We start from the raw sequence: 19,800 nt of genomic DNA, 5'->3' as shown, positions 1-19,800 counted from the left end.
GCTGCACGCGTGGGCGAGTGTGCTGTGGGGTGGGAGCCATGTTCCCCCCTTTGCAGACCCTTTGTGGGGTGCGGGTGAGCCCGCAGAGTGCCTCATCAGATTTCGGGTTTGCTCCCTGCACCGGGTGCTTCGCACAACACCCATCTGGATGCCCAGAGTCACTCGGCTGTTCTTTATGAAGCACAGCAGCAAGCTGGGGTTTTACACCATGTTTCTGTAGGATCAGAGATGCTAATAAAGTCCAGATGCTCTCCAGCACAAAATACCCCAGCTTGGGTGGAAGGGCCCCAGGAAACCCTGGGGTGGGAGAGGAGCGGGGCTACCAAGGTGGGGAGAAGTGGTGAGATGCTGTTGAGAGCATCACAGCAGCGGTGATGCTCACCTGGATGGGGATGAGACACCGTGGGGTGAAAGATGCCACCAGCGAGGACCTTGTTGTCTCCCCCCAGTGCTGGCAGACCCCACACCCTGGCCGTGGTTGCAGCAGCGCTGCTGAGCCCCACGTGGCCCTGCCGAGCAGATTTTGCTTAGCTGCCTAGGCTATATTTAGCTGCCTGTAAAAGGGGTTAGCAAGCAGCGCTGGAGCCAGTGGCACAGCTAAGAATGTCAACGTAAGAGCAGCCAGGGATAAAAAAAGCCCAACCCAGGCACTGGGAGCTTTTCACAAATCCCTCTCGCTGCTGGAGGTGGAGGCAGGCAGGCAGGCAGGGCTGCAGGCAGCAACCGCATCCCCTCAGGGTGGTAGCACCGGGTGATGGCTACTCGCCGTCCACTTGGTTGGCGATTTGACTGCTGTGATTTTGGGCTGGTTTGCAGCATCCCAGCATTCAGCCGGATGGCAAGGGTCTGCTGGGGGAGAATGGGGCCTGAAATTTGGTGGTTTTGGTTAAATCCCAGGGCTTTTGGGGCAGGGATCCCCCTCCATGGACAGGAGACAGTGGCAGGCAGGAGGGACAGCCTGCTCCCCCAAGCCAGGAGGTGTCTGTGAGGCTCCCTCCATCCCCATCCAGGCATCTGGAAGTTACTGGAGCATGAACAACAGATTTGAGTGCTTTTTTTTGCCCATGAAAACACCTTTTTGGGATGCTTTCTTTATGCTCAGTTAACTTGAACACACCTTTCTTCCAAAGGCTCGCCTCGCAGCCCCGATCTGGCCTCTTAAAGCAAAAACTGGGCAAGTCCCACCATGTCCCAGCTCTTCCCAAACCCTCCTGTGTTTCTATGAGCTCTTCTGCGCTACCCCGACCTTGCCTGGGCTCACCACCTGCCTGTGCAGATGGGGCTGCTGCCCAGAAACATCAGATTTAAACCAATATAGGAGTTGATACATTGGAAAGGTCATTTCCAGAACTGTAGCTAATTTGTCCCAGAAATAATTTGCATGTTCTGCTTGTCCATTGGGGCAGGTGATGAATATTTCGATGGCTGGGCCCCAAGAGAGGCACTTAGAGTCATTCAATGGGGACCTCATTTCCCTGGCAGGACAGCAGCTCTTGTGATGAACTGGCAGCAGGATAAGCCCCAAGCTGTGGCTACATCTGGCTGCATGATCCACCACGCCTTTGGGTCAGGAAAGAGCTTCTGCTGAAAAAAAAAAAAAAAAGACATCATTATTTTGGTTGAATTTTCCCATTCTGCTGGGAATGGCTAAGTTGCAGATGAGTTGCAAAGACCTGTGCAACTCATTGCAGGTATTCAAGCTGCCTTGACCTACAGAAATATGAAAAACAGCTCATGTGCTATCCCCCATCGTGGAAGGGATACACTGGGCTGTGCATGCACCCGAGGGCTGCTCGACTGCATGGCACAGTGAGGGGAAGATCTCCACCACCTCCATCACATTGTGCCCGGTGGGAGATGATGCTGCACAATTGTTGTGCCCTGCGAAGGAGGGTGCAGCAAGCTCAGATCCAGATGGCTAAGTACTCAGAGCAAAGATGATGCCCAGGAAGGGCATTGCTATCTGCTGTGACCTTAATGTCTCCTGTCGAGGTGGCATGGAGATGTCCAGACTTTCATCTCAGCGTGACACTCCACCCTGCCTGGTGACAAATTGCCTCCCTGGGAGGTGTTTGCTGGCATTTTCCCCCTTGTTTTAAATCCTCCAGGCAATGAGATGCTCTCGCTGCCTTTGGCCTCTGAGATCTTACAGGCAGGGTGGTTTTTCCCAAGAGCTGAGCATGTTTTCTGCAGATCCATCCTGCAGGAGCCCCCTCCATCGCTCTGGGCCTGGTACCCCCCATGCAGGGATGGCCCCAAGGCCATGTCCAGCTCAGGCTGATGGAAAGTTCCTGTCCCCAGCCAGGGAGCAACCTGCAGGTCCCCAAACCCTGTGACCCGCGTCCCAAAATAGCACCTTAACGGAGGGACTGACGCAGCCCAGGGGCGAGCTCAGCTCAGGAATAACCTTTCCTCCACGTCACCTACGTACTCAGCGAGAAATCAGGGTCTTAACTGGGCTGGAAATTAGGAAGATATGTCTAAAAGAGGAACAGCAAAGTGCTGCTTTCCCTCGGAGGTGACTTTTAGCCCAGAACAGAGCCTGCAGCACTGGGCAGGCGAGTAGAAAACAACCCTGCTCCTCCCCTGTCTGCACCCCTGGGCAGGGGGACGCTGCTTCCATCCCTGGGGGGCTGCCCCAGCCCTACGGCAGTTCGAGAGTTGGTGGCTTTTAATGACCTTCCTGCATAAGTGGGATAAAGCAGCTTGGCAGCAGCAGCGGAAGGAAAATACTCTCCCAAGCCCTTTCCCTCCCTATTGTGGACCCTTTTTTTTTAGAAGAAAATAGGGTTTAAAGCAAGTGGCAGAGCAGAGAGCGGTCTGACGCCAACCTCGCTGGTTTCACCTCCCTGATGGATAAAGCAGGGGCTGTCCCGATGCTTGGGAGGGCACCGAGAGTATATTTTAGGTCCCCCATCAGCAGGGATACTCACCCTGCCAGGAGCACTCTGGGAAGACGATCTCAATGTCTTCAAAGCCTGAGAGCAGGTACTGAAAGAGCAGAGGAAGAGCAGAGCAACCTTTGCTCCCGTGTCAGTACAGCACCAAGCACCGCGGCACTGCCCCGTACCAACACTGAACAGGTGCTGCCTGATAAGGGAATAATTTTTCCCTTCCCAGCTGCCATGCTGACGTGCTTTTGCATTGCCGGGGCTTGTACCCAAGAGTTTTGCGAGCTTCAGCTGGGAGTTTGGGCTCCTGATGCTTACCATGTCCTGGATGCAGGCAGGTTTGGAGAGGTTATTTGGTGCCAGCAGTGCACTGGCTGAACATGGAGGGACTCGCACACTTCTTGCATGCCTCAGTTTACCCAGGTCCCCTAGCCCAGCCATCCCCAAAGGATCACACTGGCAGAGGGAAGCATTCAGCCTAGGTGGAAATGGGGACCGCACCGCAGCTCTCCCCCTGCTCTCCCAGGGCAGAGCATCCCTTGGGGGCACCCAGGAGCTGGAGGTAGGGAGACCCTCCCCAGGGTGCTCTGGCAGAACCCTCCCCAACCACCCTGGGCTTCCCTCGTCTCCCTCCCTGTCCCCCCGACATCTCCCTTGCTCCCACACGTTTCCCGGAGCAGAGGGATGGCAGCCATCCCCCCCACCCGCGACAGCCAGTGTCACATCCGATCAGGTGCCAGCCAGGATAAACATCACCGATGCTCTGCCCGAGACTGCTCCGGAGAGGGGAGACAGTCAAGGAGAAAACGGAGCGTGAGGAGCTAAAAATAGCAGCTGGCGAAGGCTCTCCTCCCCGCCGGCCGCGCGGGAGCTGCCAGTCGCCCATCACCACGCGTGAGCGAGCAGGCAGGATAAATGTCCCTCCTGCTGGCTGGCAGGGCCGAGTGGCTCCAGCACCCCCCACCCCGAGCTGTTGGGGGTACGGGGGGTACTGGAGACAAGCATCGGGCTGAGACCAGCCAAGTCCTGGCTGCTTCAGTGACTCTTGTCCCTCTACAACCCTGGCATTGCGAGGCACATCCGAATTGGCCTTGGTGGCTGGTGCAGAGGTCAGGAAAGCATCGCCCTTCCCGGGTCAGCAACCACTGCTGGGCCCGGCTCAGCCGCCGGCTTCTCCCGACGGTCCACGAGCCCCGGGCGGTGCTGAGCTCCCCCGGGGAAGGGACAGGACGGGCACCTTGCTCTGGGTGCTGAGCATCACCCCTCACCATCAGCAGTGAGAGGAGATGGACGGAGCTAGGAATCTGGGAATGTGGGCCCAGCCCCGCTCCTGCCAGGAACAGCATCCTTGTGCAGGGCCAGGGGAGCAGGGACTCCGTCACCCGGGTGCACCCCGCTTCCCCAGCCCTGGGGACATCATCTGTGCACCTCGAGAGCCAGGAGGGGACATTTCGGAGCCTCTCACCGCAATTGTGCTGTTTCCCTGTTGCGCACACAGGCGAGAGCACCAGCGGCAGCCCAAGGGGTTGGGTTGCCATTCCTGTGTGCAAATTTGAGTTGCTTTTAATTCATGCTGGAGGGGCTCTGTTCATCGCTGCCTCTGCCCTCCCTCCCTGTTCTGCTCCAGTTCAGGGGTGTGGGTGGGGAACCCCCATCACACGCACTCGGTGTTGGCTGCGTCCCCCCCTCAAGGTGATGCTGGTGTCAGCCAGGAGCAGCCCAGGCTGCCAAGACGGCGGCATCTTGCTCTGCGCCCAGGATCTGCCCTGCGTCCTTCTGCAGCGAGGACAGTCCTTGTGCTGGGCAAAACATGGGGTTGTGACATGATCAGGTGGATTTACCAGCCAGATCCAGGGTCTCCGAGCCCCCCTCCCCACCTGCTCTCTGCACCCCAGGCAGTACACGCCATAGGGGTGCAGCCACATATTTCTAAATTATTTTTTCCAAAGATTTTGAGCCTGGCAATTATTTTTGGCTGAAATAAATGCGCAAGGAGGTGTGTGGGCTGGGGCCAAGCTGTCCCAGTGGGCGAGCAGAGCCCTCCTCACCCCCCCCCCGCGGGGGCCATGGGGCTCCTTCCCCAGGGCTGCAGCCAGGAACCCTAATTCAGAAGAAATCTGGGGGGGTTGCACTTTTTTCCGAGCAGACCTGCTGGCCGTGCTGGGCTACGAGCCCCCTGTCCGAGCTGGTGGGTGGTCCCAGTGCATCGCAGGGCAATGTCATATGGAGCCTTACGGGGCGGGGGGAGAGGGGCCCCCGGGTGGGTATGTCAGAGCCCCCCCGCCAAATGTCTCAGCGCCGGGGGGGAGACACAGCCCCCGGGCAGGCTGGCAGCCCCGCGGCGAGCAGCAGCCACCAAGTGCGGGGCCAGCCCGGGGCGGGAGGGGGGGGGGGGGCGTTGCGGGGCGGCCCCGGAGGCGGGGGGGGGGGGGGGGGGGCGGTCCCCGGCGGGCAGGCGGCGGGGATGGGGCGGGGGGGGCCCGGCAGCCCCCGGCAGAGCCCGGCGGCGGGGGGAGGCGGCGGGCGGGGCGGCGCGGCGGCGGCGGCGGCGGCGGCGGCGGGGGGGTCCCCCCGCGCGGAGCGGGGGCCGGGCGGGGGGAGCGGCGGGGAGCGGCGGCGTTGGGCGGGCGGGCGGCTGCGGGCGGCTCGGCCCCGGGTGCCCCAAGGGCTGCCTGAGAGCCGGAGGCTTCCCCGGGGCTCCTGCCGAGAGCGGAGCATCCTTCCTCCCGCCCGCCCGGCGGGCACCGGCACCACCGGCACCGGCATCGGCACCGACACCGGCACCGGCACCGGCACCATCGGCACCGGCACCGGCATCAGCACCGGCACCATCGGCACGGACACCGGCACCGGCATCAGCACCGGCACCCGTAGCAACATCAGCAGCAGCATCGACACCGATACCGACAGCAACACCGGCATCGGTATCAACGTCAACACCGGCACAGGCATCGACACCGGCAGCAGCACCAACACCGGCATTGACACCGGCACCGCCATCGGCACCGGTATCGGCATTGGTATCGACGTAGGCACCGGCTCCAGCAGAGCCCAGGTGAGCAGCTGATGGGTGGTGGATGCAGGGGACATGGTCGCACCGAGGCCCTGGGCCACGGCGGTGGATGCCCTATGCTCACGGGTGCTGGGGACAAGGTGCCCGCCGTGGGGACTGGGTGCCCGCCCTGGGAAGCGGGTGCCCGCCCTGGGCACCTCCATGGCAGCGCATAGGAGCAAAGGGAGAGGCAGGGGGCTCAGGAGATGGCAGTGGCCTCGGGGAACAGATGGGTTTTGGGGGAATGAAACTTTGCGGCAGGCTGCAGTGCTGAGCAGGGCAGTGGGGTGTCTCTTGACAGCTTGGGGGGGTCCGTGCCCATCCCACTGGGGGCAGGTGGCTCTAGGGAGGATCAGCGTGAGCAGCAGTCGGACACCAAGCAACGCTCGTCCATCTCAGGGTGGGCACTTCAGATCAACCCCCATGGTTGGTGGCACCTCTGTCCATCCTGGCACCCACCCCTGGCCCCTTAACCACCTGCCTCCTCCTTCCTCGCAGGTCCTGGGGTCACCACTGCCCCCTCCACCTTCCACCCTGCCCCATCCTCATTGCAGCTACCCAGATCGCCCCAACCTCCCCAGCTCCAGCCCTCAGCTTCTTGGATTAGAGCTTCCCAGATGATTTTGGGCCCGGGAAGCTGCAGGGGCCCCAGGCAGTGAGATCCCAGGGAGAGCTGGCACAGGGCTGAGCTCCGCTCTGTGTGGGGGACATGCTCATCTTGTGACTCCTCCTGGGGCAGCATCCTCTTGGGAGGAAAGGGCTTCCCCAGGGACAACCCCTCCTCATTCCCTTCAGGGCATTATTTTGGCAGGATGCCCCTGCAGATGCTTGGATTGGGGCCCTTTGGTCCCAGGAGCTGGCTCCTGTCCCCTGGCTGGGTGTCAGTGCCACCAAGGAGGTGGCAGAGGCAGGATGTCCTCTGCTCACCCTGAGTACTCACAGCCTATGACCTTGGGGCTGTCCACCAAGGGTCACTTCAGCCCCTGCTGTCACAGAGGGCTGCCCGGACTCTTCCCGGGATGTCCCTCCCTTGTCACAGCTGGGCAGGAGATATAATGGGGGGGGGGGATGGCCCTACTACTGTCTCCACCTTTCATGTGCTCAGCAGGAGGTTTTGGAGGGGAGGGGGAAAGGTGGTGGCAGAGCCAGGTTCTCCTCACTTTTTTAAATTGGGGGAGTCACAGCGTTTCCTCCCAGACTGGGATGCTGGGAGGCAGAGGGGGAGGCAGACGAGGTGGCTGGGAGCTGGGGGATGCTCGGTGGGAGGCTGTCAGTGGCTGTGGTTGCAGCCACCCTTGGGGGAAGCCTTGGGTTCAGCTCCCAGTTCAGCCATTGAAGCTCTGGCACCCATTCCTGACCTGGCCCCACGCTCCCTTGCAGGACAGTGTGCTCTGGTCCCCTGTGGGGACATGGCACCACGAAGGATGGGGACAGGGGCTACAGCCTGGTTCTGACCTTGGCTCCTCGGGCAGGTGATTCTAGCGCCTGGCTCAGCCAAGGGGCAATGAATCTGGCTCTGCTTCATCAGGACTGGGGATTTCAAGCCGTGCCTTTGACCCTAGGGTGCCTACACAGATTTCTTTGCTTCTTGGCACTCAGTCCCTTCCCTGCCGGCTCCCCAGGGGCCGGGCAAGTGTCACTGCGTGGCAGGGAAGATGCTGTGACAGCTACCACGTCGGGGAATCCCAGTGATGCTCCCGGCATGTGTACAGGGGAAAACATCTGGATCACCTTCATGCAAGGCCTCACCACGGGGGGAGGCCCATCAGTCCCTCCCGAGGGGATGCTGCCAGGGGAGCAGGACACCCTGGAACATAGCCATCTCCCTTCTTGGATGAGTCGCAGTGGGAAGGAGAAAATCTGCTGGCTGCCAGGAACCTGGGGGGAAGCACATGCCAGGGGCTCCCCAGGGAGCTGGAGGTACTAGCTGCAGCACATGGCCTGCGAAGCCGTCAGCTGGCTCAGCTCCCCAAAATTAATTATCCAGGTGCCTGCATATGTCCTGCTGCTTTGGCAGAGCCAGGGCGACTCCTCCAAATTCAGTGCTGCTTCCCCAGGGCACCCCACTGCCCTCTCTGCCATAGCCAGCTGGATGCAGGAGCACCCACGGGCTGATCTGGGCTCTCCTTGGTGTGACCGGCCCAGCCTTTGTGGTGGGACCAGTATCACCCAGCAGGGGTCTGTGGATTCACCAGGCAGGTGGGGACCCAGAGGAAGGGGATCTGGAGGAAATGAACCCTGGGGGTGGTGAGCAGGGGGGTCCCTCTGTGGGCCCTGGATGTGGTGGTGCAAGCACTAATGCGGTGCCATGGGATGGGCCACATGGAGTATCGCTCCCCCACCTGACTGCAGCAGGACAGGGCAGCAGGGAGCCAGCAAACACTCCCCAACACGAGGAGCTGGACCACTGTCCTCTCCTGGTGCCAACTGGTGGCAGATGGAGATAAGGGACATTGTGCTGGATGAAGCTGGGGAAGAGGCTCCCACAGTGCACGGCTGAGCCCACGGCCACCCAGCTGCGTTTCAGAAATGCCTGGTGCCTCGTGTCACCCAGCCCACGGCATGGTCAGGCACATGCTTGGTGACACCCAGCTGGCACCCTGTGCCCCAGCAGATCTCCCAGCCCCTGCCCCAAGCAGCCCACAGCCCGCGTCGCAACATCCTCATGGCTCCTTGAGTTTCCCCTGGCACAAATCCCTGTGCTGTGGTACTCACCCACACGATCCACAGCCAGGAGAATCAAGGACGTCCCTGTCCCCATCGTCTCGAATGGGGTCCATCAGCTCCCACCCTGGATGCTCAGGCTGGAGGAGCTGATGAAGAGCCATTTGGGGAGGAGGGAACCTGAAACTACTGAAGAATGAAACCAATTTAGATGTGGGTGACACGTTTATTATGCAAAATTATAGTTTGTGCCGTAGTTGGAGCAGCTAACTAAAGGTTACGGTGGGAGCTATATTACCCAGGGCTCAATCACCATAATTACCTCCCATTAGATCACCTACTTTGCAACTGAGACGTGTGGTAGGAGAAGCTCCTGTTTACCTCCCTTGGCTACAGGAGCAAGCGCTGATTTACCCGTGGTGCCAGGTCCCTCTCCATGGGGGCTGTGGGTGGGCTTCTATCACCCCTGTTGCATTTTCCCCCTTGGACTTGAAAAGGACCTGAATGCAGGCAGTGGGACTGAGAGCAGACCCACGGGGAGAGGAGCACTGGGGAGACAGGCTCAGCCCTCCCACGCAGCACCCAGCACTCTTGCGGGGTCCCTGATAGGCACCCGAATCCCCCGGGGGAAATTCCTGTTCTCCCACCACACCAGCAATTAAAGGTAATTAATTGATGGGGGTGTAGGCAGGGATGCTCACAAGCCCTGAAGAGGTCACAGCCCACAGGCTGGCAAACACCCAGCTGGCCTGGGAGCCTCTATCCCTCCCTGGGATGTGTTGGGATCTCTCCCTGGGATGCCTCCAACCCTCCCTCCACCCTTCCCTGGGATGCGGGACAGCATCTCCTGTCCAGGAGGTTTGGGCAGGGGAACACAAGCCCGTGGTCCCAGCTGCTCATGTGTGGGCAGGGGGATGGCTGTGAGCCGGGGGAGCTGCTGTTTAATGAGTGATCCCAATCTGCACTCAAACCGGCGTGCAGGTTGAGGGTCTCGCTCACTGCTGTGCTCGTGCTGCGTCCTCCTGCCTGGCGGTGTCAAGCTGGGTCACGTAGCTGTCACCTCCCCCCTGTCACCAGGACGCCAGGAGCTGCCAGCCCTGCTGGCCCTAAGGATTTGCCACGTTCCGACAGTAAATAACCACAACCGGAATATCGCTGGTGATTTTTTGGGTGCTTTTCGTTTTCCTAATGCCAATGAGCGGGCAGGCTGGCAGGGCCGGCGGTGGCTGCGGTGCAGAGGTGGGATCGTTTTGCTGTCCCAGAGCTGCTCCCACTCCGGTGTTTTGCCCAGCCCATGTGTCAGAGCCCAGTGAGGGAGCTGCTGGGTCCTTCCTTGTGGATGCCATATTGCAAAACAGCTCCATCCCTGCTGGCAGCAGCTTTCCCCGAGTCCTGCCTGCATCTTTGCACAGGGACCTCGCACCTCCCGGCTGCCAGGGAACAGGAGCCCTGCTCTATATGACGGTAAAAGCTGGAGGTGCTTGTTATTAGCACAAAGCGAAGGAAAAATTGTCCTCTCTGAATTTCCCAGGGGAGAATTGGGAACCTGGGAGAGATCAGGCAGGATGGGAAGCAGTGATGTGTGCTGGGCTGGGAGCCCCGGGCTCCGGTAGGGTAGAGGAGAGGACCTGGGATATGGTTATTTCCTCTCCAGGTGAGTGAGGCTTGATGCACACCCCAAGGCCAATGCAGCTAAGGTTATCCATCCCCCTCCCTCCTGCACCCGGGTTTGGGGAGCTTTTGGGTGCAGGATAAGTCCCCGGCAAAGCCCAGCAGCAATGCTGTGCTGTCAGCCCACGTCCTCGTGCCTCTGCCTGCTGAGCTTTTTGCGTTTTGCTCTTTAATAAGAGCAACTCAGGCATGTCCGGGAATGAAATTAGGATGGTACAGAGGCCGTCGCGCATTCAGGTTTCCCCGGTGCTTTCAGCATCTGCCCGGGATGCCCCATGAGCTGCTCCCACGTGAAAAGATGCCTCAATTTTATTGATGTATGGACTTGTAGGAGATGCTGAGCTCAGCAGGGCTGTGTTGGGATTAAACTGCCAAATCCTCCAGAGCACTTTTTCCTGGCCCAATCCAGGTCTGCAGGATCAAAAGGGGATTTTCTCTGTAGTCACTATCCTTTGGGGAAGCCAAGGCATGATGTGCGGCACGGTGGTGAGCACCTTGAGGTCTGGAGGCACCCAGATACGGGTTCGCAGCTTTTGGGTTTGCCCTGCAGATGCTCAGGGAAACTTTGGGTTGGGATATCAGCAAGCGCATGAGCTGGTTTCACTCTTACCCTCGAGCAGGACTTGCTCTGATTTGTGTTTGCAGCATTATAAACCAAAGCGACAGTTTATTCAGATAGCCTGAAATCCTGTCTGGAGAGACTCAGGTTGGATTTTATTTTTTTCCTGGCTTTCGTGAGGGTATTAAACAGAGCTGAACTCTGCCGTCATCCCCGAGCACAACAAGACCAGGATTGATGGAGCAATAACAAACCCTTCATTTCTCCCAGTGACTCCATCCTATGGATGTCAGCAGCAAAACCCACCTCTTGTGCTCATCTCCCTGTTGGCATCCAGGAATTACATGGAATTAAGATTATCAGTTTTGGAGTCCTTCTTTCTCACTCTTTGCCTTGAATGGGAATTTAGGTACCAATATCCAACAAGCCTGGACAAGCCCCGCTGCAGAGCCAGTGAAGGGAAGTGTTTGTGTTCAGTCTAGGCTGGTGTTAGCTAGGACACCTCTCAGGTTTTAGCATGAAAAAGAAATTTCTAAGTCCTACAGCTGGAGAAAAAAATCCTAAAAAAATAAGTCAGCCCTAAAGCATGCAAAAAGGAAACAGAAGGTGAATAAAGGCAAATGAAGGGTGATCTTTAAAATCATCCTTGTAACCCAGGGAGAGGTTTGGGTGAAATAATTCAGGACTGGGGTATGAGCAGGGATGGGACTGCCCACCCACAGGGCAGTGGTGGGGACCAGGGAGGGAGCAGGGGAAAGGGAGAAGAGGGATGTCAGGATGATGAGAGGGATATCAGGATGATGGACGGGAGGAAGAGACACTTCAACGTGCCCCAGACCGATGGATGATGCAGTCCAAGCACAGGCAGGAACCGTGGAGAAGAGGGAAAGCAGGTCAGGCTGCAAGGATGGGTATGCAAGAGCGAGAGCAGGGAGGAAGGTCAAAGTGCGAAGCAGGACACAACGGGAAGGGGCTTAGAGGGTAACGAGAATTACTGCTCTAAGTACATTAGTCTAACGAGGGAGATCCGCTGCTCAGTGGCGAGGGGAGGTGGTGGGAGCCCACGTGTTGGATGCCTTCTGGACAATGGTGTATGCTGGCAAGTGCATCGCATGGAGGGGCCAACCCCACCGGTACGGGTCTGCGTTAGACCATCTCAGGTAGGGCCAGAGATTTGGGGAGCTGCCAGCGTAACCTCCTCTCTGAAAACCTGCTGGAATGGGTCCTCAAAGCTTTGGGAAGGAGCTGAGGCCACAGGGTGAGGAGAAGCCAAGGAAAAATGGGAGAAAAAATAGTGTGAGACCTCGATGATGCTCTGAGCATCCAGGCACAGGTTCGCTTGGGTCCCTGCACTGCTTCTCTCTGTGCTGTGTCACCGTCACTCAAAACATGTCAGGCAGGATCCAAGCTGGCCCAGGCACCTTCCCAGGCTGCCTGGAAACCTGGTGATTTAGGGACAAAAATGTTGGTCCATGGTTGGAGAGGTTCCGCTGCCAAGGGCAGGCAGCGAGGTGCCAGCATCCCCCTGCGGGCAGGTGCTGGCAGCTGCTTCCCTCCCAGCATTGCTTCCAGGAGGGATCACCAGCTCGAGGCACTTGGGTTGGGACTTCCCTGTGCTCTGAGCTTGAAGCAAAACCTGTTCTCTGTGTCACTCTCCATCTTCGTGTTAAATATTCCCGCACCAGCCATCATCCCTGGGGCCTTTTCCCTGCTCATTTTCTCCCCCGTGCCCTGGAGATTATGAGTTTGGGACAGTATTTATTCCCATCCTTCCCTCTCACTTGGATCCTGGGAGCTGTTTATGGGCTGCTGACAGCTGACGAAGCCCATTTCTATGTGGCAGCGAGTGCCTGCTCAGCACCTCCAGGGCTCCAACACCGGCAGCACTGCCGCTACGTCAGGCAGGAACGCTGCTGCCTGCAGCCGCATCCCTCGAGATGAAACCACTGGGACCAAACCTGCTGCCTCCAGGGGAGATCTCTCAGCCCTCCAGATTTTATCCTGTGTTTAATTATTGCCATCTGCTATTCCAGGCTCCAGGGGCTGCTTAGTCTGTCTGGTGGTTGTTGGTCTCTGGTTAAATCAGCCCCGTTGGATTTTCCTTCCCTGTGGACTCATCGTTGATTTTCCTGGATGATGCTCTCATCCCTTTTTGATCCGGGGCAGCTCTTTCCTTCCCAGCTTGTAACGCTCATTTAATTCAATGTTATGGTTACGCTTCCCATTTTTCATTGTGTTCATCATCTCTTAATAACATCAACATCATGGGCTTGCAGGTGGATTTTCAGAGGGCTTGTGCTGGGCTGCAGCATTTCCCAGCCTGTCATTGGCGGGGCATAGCACCAACCCCATAACACATTGAATTAAACAAGCATGAAGATCCTCCCTTATAAAGAAAGCCGAGAACATTAAATGGTCCAAACCCACACTTCCAAGTTAGCTAACAACCCATCAACCACTTTGAATCTGAAAAAGCAAATCGTAATCCCTAAGGTTAAATGAATCCATAACAAAACTTTACAGCCATTGCCGTAACATCTCCCCGGTCCTAAACACCCCAGAGCGTTTCTGGTTCATGTGCCCTGGGAGGGGAAATGCATTTGGCAAAACTGGCCAGAGTTACGTGACCATAGTGGGGACTGCGAGATGTCCCGTGGTCCCCATGCTCCAGGTGCTGGCTCCAGCAGCAGCCACAGGTGCAATTTTGGGTGAGCCCCTGAGCGTGGTCTGCTCCCTCCTGCCCTCCGGCACCCCAAGTTGTGTCAGGGGGACATCCCTGCCTCCATCGCTGGGGAGGATGCGTGGACGTGCTGCTGCCTGTGGAGGTGTCTGACCCCGAACTGAACCCTCAGTCTCTTCAGCTGCTCCATCCCTGGGATGGTTCACACCTTTCTCTGCCTGTTCAGCATCTTCCTTCCTTCCCCCAAGGCTTTTAAATCCAGGGAAATGGGAGATTAAGTCAAACCTTCGAGCAGGAATGACGCCATGCCAGAGGGAAGACCTCCACCACCAAACCCTGCTGCCCATCCTACCCAAAGCCCGCAGGATGGGACTGAGCTCCTCCTGACACCCTTGGCTGGTTTCCTCCCACTGATGGCAAAGCCCACGTCTGGCACAGGGTGGCCGTAGCGTGTCCCTGCCCAGCACTGCCTGCGCCTGGCATCACTGCCTGCAGGTGGTAGGGAAAGGGGTGGCTGTTTCCAAGCCAGGTCAGTCCCTTGGCTGGGTACATCCTGCAACTTCCCTGGCCCAAGGCTGGGAGAGGAGGATAATAAGGAAGAGGAAGAGGAGGTTGGGTGCTCTTCACCCCAAACCACTCTCCTTCCCAGGTCTGCTGCTCTGGGTCTCAGCAGAGGTGTCCAGCTGTAGCACCTCCTTCACAAGCCATGGATTTTGGCTTTTTTGGGCTTGGATGAGGAGGTTTGGAGCAAAGAGCAGGTGAGCAGGGAGCAGAGGCTGGGGCAGGAGCCCTTCTTCCCGCTGCCTGCAGGTACAGGAGCTCCCCAGGAGGCTCCAGGCTTAGGATTCATACCCAAATATCAAAGGCAAGCAGTGGGGCAGCACCCAAAACAGGGCTTAGGAGATGTTTCCTGCAGCAGAGCATCCTGCAAGGAGCTTGGATGCCAAAGGCAAGGTCTAATCCTGCAAAAGCTGCCCAGGCAGCCTGGACACTGGGCATGGGGTGGGGATCTGCAGCAGCACGGGATGGGGAGCGGCACATCCCGGCCGCTGTGGGATGGCAAAAATCTTGCTTCTCTTTCATCTCATGATCACATTGCATCTGGCCCGTTGGCCTTCAGCCAGACCATCACCTTCCTCTCTTGTGCTTTAATTGGTCGTCACCACAGCCAAATTATGCTACTGAGCATCCCCAGCCCATACACAGCTCAGCGTGGGCCCACAGTTCTTGCCCACGTGGCATGAGAGCGTCAGGGCTCAGCAGCACCATGGGGATGGAGACCTGGGGAGCTCTCTTGTTGGGAGGATGTTGTGCTGCATGAAGACGCCTGAGGTTTGGGGACATCCCAGCCTGGATATGGTCTTGTAGGACATTTTCTGGTCTCCTGGTGGCCTCTGTGCAGGAGGCAGTTTTTGCCATGGTGGGGCTCGCTCGATTCCCAAGGAACTTGACTAAGGGGACACAACACATCCCAGTGCCATGTCCTCCCTCCACCTCTTCCCAATATCTTCCACCGCAGCCCATCTCCAAAAGGGATTAAGGTTTATTTCTGCCCTATGCTCCTATATCCCATTAGGGGCATTAAAGCAGGAGCCAGCAGCCCTGAGGACCTTCCATGTGACTCCAGGAGCTTTTTTAAGTTGAGACCACGTTAAGCCTCCCAGAAACAGTCCCTGCTTAGAGGGAGAAATCCCCACTGGCTGGGCAGAGGCCCCAGGTTTATGCAATGTTATTTGCCCAGTACCAAGTTGGATTTGCTGCCTGTGGGACTGGGAGGACAGGGCAGATATTGGTACCTTGAACCTTGCTCCCAAGGGAGCCCAGAGGTGCAGGGGGATGAGGGACAGCCCAATGGGCTCCCCAAGACAGTGATGCTGCATCCCAGGAGTGGTCAGCATTCCCCTGCCCGTGACAACCCCCCAGGGGTTTCGGTCCCCTCCAGGGTCCCAGTAGCTTTTCTGGCCATGCCAGCATGAAAGTCCCGATCTCTCTGCACGGCTTTTCAGTGGGCTAGGTGAGCATACGGGGTGTAACTCCTGCCTGTATCCTGGGCACTCCGTCCCCAGCATCCCTGGAGATGTTTAGCTACAGGAAGGAGATAGGCAGGATCCAGCCTGGTCTTGAAGGCTTGTTTATTGCCTGGTTCTCCAGCGCTTGAGCCAGCAGGAGCTGGTGGGGCTGCCAGGAAGGCAGCTTTGATCCAGCCCTGCAGGGATCCCTTCTTGCTGGGATGTGCAACGAGTCAGTCTGTCTGTGGGAAGCCTGTGTGTGCGCACATGTATATTCATGTGTATGTGCATATGTGCATGCACGCTTGCACGTGTGCACGCATGCCTCTATGCATGCGTGCATCTGCATGCATGCATGAGTATATGCATATGTGTGTGTGTGTGTGAACATGAGTGTGCCTGTGTATGCTCATGTGCTCACACCATCACGCAGGCCTGGCGTGTGAGCCCCGTGTCACCCCAGCCCCTGTTCCCACAGGGTTGCCAGGGTGACACAGCGGGTGCTCCAGTGCCATCACAGATGCTACACGCTGCCTGCCTGTGTCCCGGTGCCTGGAGCAGGGGCTGCGGGGCCGAGGGCTCCTGCTGGGTGAGCAGGCGTTGCTGCAGGGCACTCACTGCGAGAGGAAAGACGTGAGCTTGAATCTGTGGTGTGTGATGAGAAACTCTGTGACCAGGAGGTGACATGGTTCTGGCACTAACAGGAGCTGGCAGCAGCCCTCACGCTGACATAGGGGTGCACACGGCATGCACGCATGTGTGCCAGGGAATGCCATGCATGCACATGCATGTGCCACAGTGCACCATGCATGCACACACATGTGCCAGGGGATGCCGTGAATGCACATAAATGTACCATGGGACACCACGCATGCACACACATGTGCCAGGGGATTCCGTGCATTCACACACATGTGCTACAATGCAGCATGCATGCACACATATGTGCCAAGGGATGCCAAGCATGCACATACGTGTACCATGGGACACCATGCATGCACATGTGTACCAGAGGACACCATACATGCACACCCTGGGGCTCAGCTCCAGCTGCATGTACACATATGCTCACACACAACAGCCCAGCCAGAGGTCATGCATGCAAACATGCACATACGTGTGCCAATGCACACACATGTTCCAATGCACAGGCAAATGCATACAGCCCCAGAGTGCCATAGATGGTGCATGCGTGTACACCTGCACAGGGAGCATCACACCTCCACCAGTCTCTGCAGCAGCACAGCCACCACTTGCAGGGCCACAGACCCTGCCCTCGTCACACACCTGAGCCTCACTCTGTGCCTCAGTTTCCCCACCTGAAAAGGGCATGGGTCCTGCCCCACGTAGGGCGGCCACCCCATGACTAATCTTACCTCTCGGGTTAATCATTCATGTCTCCTCCTCGCACGCAGCCAGGGTCACTCGTCCTACTCGGCACAGCGCCTTCGCCCAAGGACTCGGAGACCTTGGCTCGTCCTCCACCTGAGAGCAATTCCCAGGGGGACACCGGTAAGTTCATCACCCCCCCCAACAGGACAAGCTCCCACTGCCACCAGCTTGGGGACACCAGTCCCAGCATTGCCCCCAATGCCTGACCTGGAGGGACTGGGTCTGCTGGGGTGATGGCTTGGGGGTCCCTATGCCCCATGAATGGGCAGAGGGGGTTTTGGGAGGGTAGAGGCCACCCCTGTCCCTGCAAGGTCCTGTGCTACCTCCTGCCTGCAGCTGCAAAACCCTTCTGCAAAAGCCCAAAATATTTACCAGCACTGAGCAAACACCCCAGTAAGGTCCCAGCAGCAGCATGCACCGGGTCAGATCCATGCCGGTGGGATCTGCACAGTGCCCAGTGCTGGAGGCTTCCTGGGACAGCCCTCCTCCCGCTCGAGGAGACTCCAGCATCACCAGTGCCTGCCCTGGCTCAGCAAGAGCTGTTCCTCAAGGAACACAGTGGGGTCCCCAGTTTGGGGACGATGTGCCCTTGTCCCCTGGCACTGCAGCCAGTCCTGCTCTGCCCTCTCAGCCTCCCTTGCTGTCCCACCTCCCAGCTGCGTGTCATCTCCATGTCCCCATCCCTGCTCTCCATCCATCCCCTGCTGTCGTCCCCTCCTCCTGCTTGCCCACCAGGGACAAGGGGTCCCTGCCCTTCACAGTCCGGCTTGGTGGAGCCACCCAGGGAGGAGGGTGCTGGGTGCTATGGGTGCCCCGCATGGGGACACAGCCTCTCCCACCCCCAGGCTTGGCCCTCGCTCCCTTCTTCACACCCTGTTGGCACCAGCCCCATCGCTGACCCCTTGGTCTGCCTCCCCCAGGTTGGAGCCGGAGGGGACCCGGCCGGGAGTCCCCGTCTCCCGTGGGGTCCCTCACTGGCTGGGAGACGTCGGGAGGGGGAACCGCCAGGCCGGGGAGCGGAGCAGGAGCCTGGGCACGGGTGAGACGCAGCGCCAGGCCAGGCTGGAGGGTGCCCGGTAAGGCTGCTGGGGGTGGGGGGATGCTAGCGGGACCCCTGAGGACCCCCCTTCCTCCATGATGCGGTGACCAGCGGAGATCACGGCACCCAAAGGTGCCAACGCTGGGGACGGGGGAGTCCCGTGGGCAGGGTGGTCCCTGCCTTTGCTCCTGGAGAGCCTGCAGTCGGGGTGGGCAGAGGGGATTGTAGAGGGCTTAGCCTTGCTCCCTGGGCAGCTGCAGGCAGGGGATGCTGCCTGCCCTGAACTAGAGCATCCTGCCTGGACCAGAGCCACCCTCCCCACTCAGGGCCTGGCGGCCACCTTGCCCAGCGGTGCTGACGCAGAGGGGACCGTGTCTCTCCAGGGTTAGCATGACTGAGGTGGAACCCGTGCTGGACTTCGCATCCTCCGGGAGAACGGGCCGGCGCAATGCCCTGCCTGACATCCTGGGCTCGCCGGCCGGCGTCAGCCCCTCTGACCTGCCCCTCAAGCTGGCCGAGATGTCCCTGAACGCAGGTAGGGAATGGGGAAGATGGGGGACAACACGGGGCGGGCAGGAACCAGAGTCGCTCATACCCTCGTCTCTCCTCGCAGGCAGCGCCCAGGAGATGCAGTCGCCCTCGACGGAGGTGCCCCCTCCGCAGCCCCCCAGCCCCGAGCTGAAGGACACGTCCTAACCCCGCTCCCGGGGGCAAACATTGCTGACCAGCGGAGGAAAGAGGAGGCTGCAGAGCATCAGCCCAGCTTTCCTGGCACAGCCGGAGTCCGCTGGGTTTTCCTCGGTGCTACGGCGGCGAGACCGTCGGGTGTCATCTCCCCCCCGCCGTGGGGGGAGCATCGCATGGCGGGGACCTGCCGTGACGAAGGGGCGATTCTCACCCACGCCCTGGGTGAGGACGTCGGGGAGGGGATTTTCTTGCCTCCCCGGGGGGGAGGAATATTTTTCTTCTGGGGCATTTGGCAGAACCGAGCACAGGGGGTTCGCCGGGGGGACATTTCTCCTCGTCGCAGGAGCAGCCCGCGGGTGTTTCTAGCTGAGTGTGGTGTTCACTGTGATGTTTTGGGTACCACCTCCGTCTCCTGGCCTTTCTTCCCGTGTGATCCAGGAGCCTTTTTCAAGAAGGGGGGGGAAGCACTGCACAACCCCAACAGCCCCCCCCAGCCCTTAAGCAAAGCCCTCCCCCCCCTCCAACCCCAAGGCAGCCAGCACCTTGCTGAGGACTCCCACCGAGGAGCAGAGAATCCCAGGGTGGTCCCTGCCCCGGGGGTCTCAGCTCCTGGGGACAGGGGGATGCCGGTGATTTTGGGGGGGATAAGCAGGGTGATGCTGTTTTGGGCATCCCCAGCCCTGCACATCATTCCAGCTCCCCATGCCAGGGCCACCCATGGGTCCCCATGCCTGCTCCCCTCCCGCAGCCCTGGGATCCCTGCCCTGTCCCTGGGGATAACCCAGAGAGGGAGAAGCAGCAGCAAACGGGGCCAGCCAGGTCCTGCGGCGCTTTGGGGATGTGCACAAAATGGAGTCGGGCTTTCCCAGGCTCCGGCCATGCTCCCCAAAACCTCCGCTCCTGCTAGTGGGTGGGATGGAGACCCTCCTGCCCAAGCTGGGCGAGATGAGAGGCCGGGAAGGACTTGAGCTGCCCGGATCCTGCCCAGGGCAGGGGCTGGTTTCCCAGGCTGGGGTTTGCTGGCTGGAGGCTGGAGAAGGGCAGAGCGCTTCCACGTTGTGCTGGACCCAGCTCCATCGCAGATGGTCACCTATAGCTGTCGCTGTGGGACCAGCAAATAAATCTCAAAGCCCAGGTCCACTCTGGCCACCACCCA

General features: G+C 59.1%; 1 protein-coding gene across 2 annotated transcripts; it reads left to right on the top strand.

The window, feature by feature from the left end:
• The first annotated feature begins 5,486 nt into the window (after positions 1–5,486).
• LOC138689242 (cAMP-dependent protein kinase inhibitor alpha-like) lies at positions 5,487–19,046 on the top strand. Of its 2 annotated transcripts, XM_069803388.1 has the most exons (5): positions 5,487–5,946; positions 16,946–17,038; positions 17,839–17,957; positions 18,341–18,492; positions 18,571–19,046. In XM_069803388.1, exons 4-5 carry the CDS (start codon positions 18,348–18,350, stop codon positions 18,651–18,653), a joined length of 228 nt encoding a protein of 75 aa, XP_069659489.1. In that variant the 5' UTR covers positions 5,487–5,946; positions 16,946–17,038; positions 17,839–17,957; positions 18,341–18,347; the 3' UTR covers positions 18,654–19,046. The 2 variants fall into 2 exon arrangements, with proteins under 2 accessions (XP_069659489.1, XP_069659490.1); XM_069803389.1 differs by lacking the exons at positions 5,487–5,946; positions 16,946–17,038 and having other exon boundaries at positions 17,886–17,994.
• Positions 19,047–19,800: the final 754 nt, after the last annotated feature.

This window comes from Haliaeetus albicilla, chromosome 16 (assembly GCF_947461875.1).
Source record: "Haliaeetus albicilla chromosome 16, bHalAlb1.1, whole genome shotgun sequence".
Lineage (NCBI taxonomy): Eukaryota > Metazoa > Chordata > Aves > Accipitriformes > Accipitridae > Haliaeetus > Haliaeetus albicilla.
The sequence above is the reverse complement of the archived record's forward strand: the minus strand, read 5'-3'. Positions and strand labels throughout refer to the sequence as shown.

Coding starts and splice junctions, on each gene's coding strand:
- LOC138689242 (XM_069803388.1), top strand. CDS start 18,348: ATGACTGAGGTGGAACCCGTGCTGGACTTCGCATCCTCCGGGAGAACG. Junction 18,493..18,570: donor CGAGATGTCCCTGAACGCAG/GTAGGGAATGGG, acceptor CTCTCCTCGCAG/GCAGCGCCCAGGAGATGCAG.